This window comes from Penaeus vannamei, chromosome 14 (genome assembly GCF_042767895.1).
Source record: "Penaeus vannamei isolate JL-2024 chromosome 14, ASM4276789v1, whole genome shotgun sequence".
NCBI lineage: Eukaryota > Metazoa > Arthropoda > Malacostraca > Decapoda > Penaeidae > Penaeus > Penaeus vannamei.
The window spans coordinates 31,362,570-31,370,069 of NC_091562.1; the positions used below are offsets into that span (position 1 = coordinate 31,362,570).

At 36.3% G+C, this 7,500-nt stretch overlaps 2 protein-coding genes across 8 annotated transcripts in view; both read right to left on the bottom strand.

The window, feature by feature from the left end:
• LOC113808268 (uncharacterized) overlaps positions 1–2,234 on the bottom strand; it is an 8,314-nt gene extending 6,080 nt beyond the window's left edge. The window contains exon 1 of the mRNA XM_027359618.2: positions 1,759–2,234. The gene's annotated coding sequence lies outside the window, so the exon portion shown is untranslated. The remainder of the gene's footprint in view (positions 1–1,758) is intronic.
• A 698-nt stretch (positions 2,235–2,932) lies between these two features.
• Positions 2,933–7,500, bottom strand: part of LOC113808266 (uncharacterized) — a 12,074-nt gene continuing 7,506 nt past the window's right edge. For 5 of the 7 annotated variants that reach the window (XM_027359611.2, XM_027359610.2, XM_027359616.2 and 2 more), the window contains 3 exons: positions 6,119–6,268; positions 5,527–5,614; positions 2,933–4,975 (listed from right to left, as the gene is read on the bottom strand). In XM_027359611.2, coding sequence (XP_027215412.2) covers positions 4,073–4,975; positions 5,527–5,614; positions 6,119–6,268 — 1,141 coding nt within the window. In that variant the 3' untranslated portion in view covers positions 2,933–4,072. Of the gene's footprint in view, positions 4,976–5,526; positions 5,653–6,118; positions 6,269–7,303 lie in introns of all 7 variants that reach the window. The other 2 variants (XM_027359614.2, XM_027359617.2) reach the window with 2 other exon arrangements.

Here is a 7,500-nt window from a genome sequence, read left to right on the forward strand (position 1 = left end):
AAAAATGTGTTATGGCCTGTCGAGCCTCTTTTAAGTGGGTTATTATATACTGGTCTTTTGGTAGAGTTTAGGGTAACGAACTTCTGTGTTATCCGTGTTCCTTTTTGCACGTACTCCTTGTGTTGCTGACTTCAGATAATATTTGTTTGTTTTTACACCGAGTTAAGCCTGAGCTACCCGGTAGTGGTTTAGTCTTTTATATTGTATGGTAGGGATTTATTCCCATTATGACATAAGATGGTGTTGATAAAGTTCAATTTAATAAGATAATGTCGAGTCAAGTGTCTAATATGTCTCATGACACCAGAGAATGTATTGTGTCCACCTGAATGCGTCATTCAGTCAGTGAGTTGTCAGTGTGCGATAATAATTATAAGAATTTAATTTGGTCATTCGTACAAAATGCAAAGAACTGCACTGAACATACTATTTTAAAGTGTTCATCATAGATAATGATGATCCACGATATTTCTAAAATTCAACTTTTCCAAAGAGTAGAGTATAATTCCTAACCGTAATAATTGTTCTAGCATATGGGGGACGTGGGAACGTTATACCTCATTACGATACAATACAGCATTCTTCACACATAGTTCATACAACATATAATATAAATGATGTGGAAAAAAACATGAATTATAACCAAATATTATGATCTACGATTTGTACCATGGCTATTAGTACACAGATATTCACAGTCTGTTTATAGGCGAATGGTTCATGTCGATTATAGGCAGATTTTATACACGATTCGAAAATAGTTTCGATCTGCTCTGCTCGCGATTCACTAAGTTCTTTAAAATTTTCCAAAGGGTATTAATATAATCTACCGATTTACGAAAGCCATAATTCAGGTACATCTGAAATGCTTTTACTAAAATACACTGTCAGGTTTATAAAGATTTGAAATATTCTAAAAGTCACTTTAGACTATCGGTATATTTTTCTTCTATTCTCACAAGCCCTGCATTTATCAAGAATACATACGAAAAATGACATCCCCATTATTATATGAATAGTAAAAATCCAAACACTACGTATCCATATAGAATAACATGATATTCTCAGAACATCAAAATAAAGAACATATTACCTGTATCCGCAATCACTCCATATCCACAATCACTACTGAAACTATGATCACATACCAAACTACCTACGATTATTACAGTCTCCACGCTTTCACCTCGACTGCCGTAGAATGAGTGCTGACCACGTCAATTACGTTATTATCACCTAACTAGAGGTATCTAAATAACAACGACAGATGCTAACGACGGTATTTTAGTTTATTATAGGATTCTGATAATTGATGATAATTGTGATTTGCATGATGAGGGTGGTAGTGGTATTAAAGCTTGTGATTATGATGGAAAATTATACGAACAAAATAATGATAATGTTGAAAAACAATCATAGTAATGATAATGATGATAACAATAATAATGATAATGTTTATGATATAAACTACAATTATAATGATAATAACAACAATAAAAATAGTGATGGTAATGATAATATTAGTAACAATGAAAATAATTATAATCAATGGATAATGATGATTGTGATAATGATTATGACAATCTCAATCACAAATCAAAAGATGACACTAACAACAATAGAGCTAATAACGTTGACGATGCTGCTGATGATGGTGATGATAATAATGATGATTGATAATAATAACTCTCATGAAATGGCAATGGTCCTTGCAATTAATAAAACCATGTACTCCGCAGAGGTAGCATGAATTCCAACCTTATGCGTATATGCAGCGTCTTCCTTCAAGAGCAGCAGATGCAATACTAACTCTTCTCAGCCAGAGAAAGAACGCACTTGCAAGCCTCGTTTTTTTTTTTTTTTTCTTAAAGCAACGCTATTTTTCAGCTTCTTACACAGCTGTTGGTTAAAGAACACGGTATATTTAGTGTTCACGCAGTGGAGAGAATGAAGGCGAAGAGAATGGCGTAGTGAATGATGTCAAAGGTGCATATGTAGTTTATGTGCATATGCGTATATACTGTACACATACCCATGTTTATGCGTGTGTTCATACCTACCTACATATATATGTGTGTGTGTACACATACATATGTATGAATACACATAAATCGATATACAAACACATATATATAATATACACACACACGTAAGCACACACACACACACACACACACACACACACACACACACACACACACACACACACACACACACACACACACACACACACACACACATATCAAAGTCAAAGTGGGCCCATATCCAAGTGAATGCAGTACGCATGTTCGTTAAGGGATAATGTGGTAGGGTGACCAGCCCGAGGCGAAATGTAACGGGTATGTTGTCAGATTGGTATACCAGTCTTCGTTCACAGTTGAAGCGACTGAAAGGGGTGATCGCGAAGTCAACGCTCTACAACTGACTTATGCCACCTCCGTTTATGTATATAGAACGCGTATAATGCATAAATCCTCACGGGTATTGGCAAACTATGCTTTTTGTTATTTGTAAATGATCGTTTCATATTTGCCTATGCTTGGTTTTGGTTTGATATCATCTGGCTTTAATATAACAGTAGATCAAAACAGACATATTTGATTTATTTCTTAAATTAATTGATATGCAAAAAATAGGTGATCTTAAACAAGAAAAAGAAATAAATGAATAAATGACAAAATGCATGTTACGCCAATATCAAAACTTGCATAGGTGTAATTTGGATGTTAAGACCACAGTATAAACAAGTGGTTGCTAACTGACTGACAACGCAACAAGCAAAGTGTTCAGTTACAGAGCTCTTAGAAAAGATCGGAGTAACCTTGACGCCGCGATGGAAGTTACATGATTTCATGCAAGTGCGTTTTTTTTTTTTTCCTGATTTGTGTCGCAATCCTTAAATAATCCTGATGATAAACCAAGAAGCAACGAATAATGGCAGATTAGAAACTTTAATGGGAATAATAGTAACAGTGTTAATAATATTATTTCACATATCTCAACCCAAAATTATATTTTTTTTTCATCTTAATGTGATTGCATAAAATAGCTAAATACGTAATTTACAACATATGTCGCCACACTTAGAGTAAATATAAACTATGTAATTATAAATAGATAAAAAAAACGTAAAACAGTATGTTATGACAGAATGGAAAATAAGTAATCAATCAGTTATCAAATATGCAAAGATCCAAATATGGATAATTTCTTAACAAGAATTAAAGAAAAGCCAAACGTCACAATTAACACAAACAAAAAAGGTAATACTACCCAACTGTATTGACAATGACGTTGGTAGTACAATTCAGTAAATAAATGTTCGGCATGATTAATGCATGAAAAAAGATTTTTGAGCCGAAAAGCCCCTCTCATCGTTAAAGCTTCTGTCACTGGTAAATTTTCTGGGTCCGTAAATAAGCTTATTTTATTATGTATTTGGATCTTTTAGTTATAAAATGGTAATACAATGCATTTTAGTTGATATAATAAAATCATGACACCGAAATTTGACATTATTCAGTAACTTACGGATCTTGGTGTGGTGCACATTCTTATATTTATTCTGTAGTTAAAATTCCATAAATATAGGTCACAGAATATATATAAAATGGATTTATTTTATCTATACTGATCATAAATATTTCAAGAAACTTTGGTTGCTTATAAGTATCTTCACCTCTCATATACGTTCGTTCTTCTATCTCATCATTCCAAAGTATATAATTTGTGTTTGCTTTACTTTGTCTTTCTTGACTTACATATGCATAAGATTAAGGATTTGACAGTATTACGGAAAAAAGAAATGCCAATTGAACATACTTTGGAATATGTAACTATGAAATACACCTTTAAATCTTTAGCGATGCTCGAAGATAATAATCTATCTTCTCGTAATACAGTTCTGCCATTTGCGAAGTGACAAGTGATGTGTTGTAGGCGAGAGTATGCGTGAAACGACCACGGAAACTGTGCAAGAAACTATCCAATGCTATCGGAACTCTACTTATTTCCGCAATCCTTAGGAGATGCACCACCTGCACTTGATCGCCGCCCTCGGTCAACCTCTGCGTCACGTCTCCCATGTTGGTTGGTAATCGAACTCGAAAGTGGTGTCGAAATCTGAAGTCTTTGGCATGAGATCTTTTGTTCCCTCTACTTGTAGCGGAAAACCACTTTTGATTTTCGTTTGAAATTCGTCGTGAATGGGCTTTGCATAACTCCAAAAGTTTTCACTGAAGTTTCTCGGGGTTTCGTGAATCACATTCTGGATCGCGATATGACACCCTAGGTACTGAGAAGCATCGCCTTCCATATAGCGACGGGTGTTAACGACGTGTGCATTGCGGATACTGTACGATTCCTGCACGAGGCCCCCCTGCGCCAGCAGATCCACTAACGCAAAGTTAGCTATGCCTATGAAAGCAGAGTTGACGGTGACGCCCTCTGCGCGACACCGCTTGATGAAGGCAGCAGTAGTTTCAGTGTTCAAATCCTTTGTCAAAAACGCAGTTCGTGCTCCTTCCTTTGCAACTCCTTTGAAAGTGTTTTTCAAAATTGAATGCCTTTCCTGTAGTTTCCGGTGGTCCTCTTCCAATGTTCTAAGGACTTCAGGATTGTCTTTCACAAATGCTACTTGTTCTTGCATTGCTTTCACCGTCTTTTCGTCTGATATGAAAACCCCGAGTTGTTCCTCGTCATTGATTTCCTTTCCTGCCAAAACATCGTCGAGTATCTGGATGAGGAAGCCGCAAACGATGGCGTTCGTAGTGCCATCAGTGATAGCATGGTTGATCCCCAGGAACAGCGAATACATGTGAGGAAATCCTGAAGTGCCTTCCCTGAATACACACTCTGCTGAAGAATGTGATTCTGGTCTCAGCTTCACACACCATAAAGGGCCAATTTCTGTATTGAAGTTGTATCCCTGTAGTTTGGCGTGTAGATCTTGGTCCTTTATGTTATCTGTAAGTAACTGAAAGATATGTTTATCAGTTTTCGTACTTTGTGGTCCCTACTTGCTCATCAAATGTTTTAATGCCGCTAAATCACCTTTTGTATCTGTGCAGTTGGGTATTTTTAGCATGTGCACATACATAGAGAATATCTTTGTTGATTGGACAAGTATGGAGATATATTTCCTATTGTGACTGTACGAATGTGCATGCAATTCTACAAGCAAATGAATACACATATGTACATGTGCATAAATGTATACAGTCATGGACAAAATTAACCAACTACCCGCAAGTAAAGACAACACTAAGTCTGTTACGGTACTGGCCCTAACACTAGCTAGTATAAGTCTCCACTCAAAATAATACTTAAAACAACTTTATTTGTAAAATGTAAACATGACTATAGACTGAACTTAATATATATCTATATAAATATCCTATGCATACACAATAGCTTAGTTTCAGAAAGCTGTTGCCTTCTCTTACATATATATTTTGTGCATAACACATCTAAATAAAATGTATAGATGCATATGCTTATTAAGACATATCGTTTAGGAAGACCTACCTCGAAGTCTATTATCTCCTCTGTCATCTCCCTGAGCCACGTCTCACCATCTCGCTCGCCAAAGCATGTCCTCAAGAGAGGCACTTTCCTGAACAGGTAAAAACAGGGCCTTCCGTTACTGTAATTCTGTGAACGGTGATTCGAATGCATTAAATAATGCATTTTCTAACATTCATTGGATATACAATCTTTTAATTTGTTTATTCATAAGTGAAACTGGTGAAATGTGAATGAAAAAGAATTCATAGTTCCTTTTACCTAATTATTGATTCCCTAGAATAAAGTTATTCTAAAACAGGGCCGCTTTTGGACATCCGTGGCAGAAAAAGTCTTAGACTCCGCAATTTTGTGTAAGAGAACTCTGGTCTCAGTCTAAATTGGGTTTTTTAAAACCCAATTTTGTTTTAGACTCGGCTAGAGTTCAAGATAAGTATGGAGGTGTTCCGTTTTCAACCCAATTTCGCCGAAACAATATAGTATTCGCTGTAATATTTCGTGAAATGTTTCTACAGACAAATGACTTCACAAGTGCTTAGCCAGCAAGGAGTCAATGATTGAGATCATGACTAGTGAACTGTAGGCTTAACCCTACCTGTGGAAATGGGTGAGAGTCCGGATGACCTGTTCTTCAAGCAGAGGTTTGCGCGTTACGATGGTCAGCTGGTAACTGACGGCAAAAGGCTCAAATAACTTTTCGGTTTCCGTCTTCTTCCACAACCACTTTCCATTTGCTTTCTCCATCCTGGAATTATGGTACAAATGAGCAGGGTGGGATGTCAGAGGGAAGGGGCGTACGTGAGATATTGATTAGAACACATTTGTTTTGATTTGAAGATAAGCAAGGTACAGAGGTATTGCAAATTAAAAGTAAAATGATAAAACTCGTTTATTACTCCACTGCAACATTTGTAATGTGTAACTATTTGTACACTAAGGCAAAGTACATACCACTATATTTAATAGGTATATTTGTTCAGTAAGTAGTTTTAATACGGAATTTGCCATTGCTTCTCATCAGGCCGCATGTAAACGGAGGCCAACAGAAAATGAGGACAACATAGAAAAGAAGAAAACGGTATAGTACCGCTAGGAGTCACTGAGGAAAAACATCGACAGTTTCGAAAAATAGAACAGGAAGTTCGGAAATTCCTTGAGGATAACGTCGTATCTTATTTTGATACATACTATATTAAGAATAAGTGAGTAAAGGAAATGACAGATGTAATGAAATGAACGAAGAAAAATAGGATTTTTCCCAGTTTATTTGAAGTAGTATTATCAATGTTATGGATGTTATTATGGTTGCTATTATTATCATTATTATATGAAGGGTGGCCTGCTGAACAATACTATTTACAGGTTTGGAGGAACTCATCTTCACAGTGACCTTAATGCCCCTGAAAACACTTAACAAATATAAGAGCATACTTTGTAGTATCATCTAGATAAGCAATTATGTTAACTTCAAGATCGTCGCCCAAATTGAAGTGAAAATTATACAAAATGGGTATGAGGATAGTGCCCTTGAGAACACCGTAGACAATAGGGCGAAATCAGAAGGGAACCATCGACTTATTTATCAATCTATATGTGTCATATCTACCTCTCTATAAACAAACATATGTGATAAAAAATGCCAAAGAGTTGGTGCGTGTACAGAAGCACCTTGTGGTTCGCTAAATCAAATGCAGCACAATAGTCTATTGCCCAGCATCAAAAGTAACATAGAGAACGTGAACAGGCATAAGCAAGGCATCACAAGTACCAAATTCCTTACGTAAACCAAACTGAGAAACTGGCATCAGTCTCAAACGACGCCAATATCAGGAACGAAAACAAAGCAATGGCCGTCAAAATACTCTGCAAGAGACGATGCTGTGGATATAGGGCGATGTACTGGCGTTGAAACAGAAGCAGTACTGCCTTTAGATCGATAGAGACAATTACTTTTCTCCAACAGAAGTCGCTTCATCA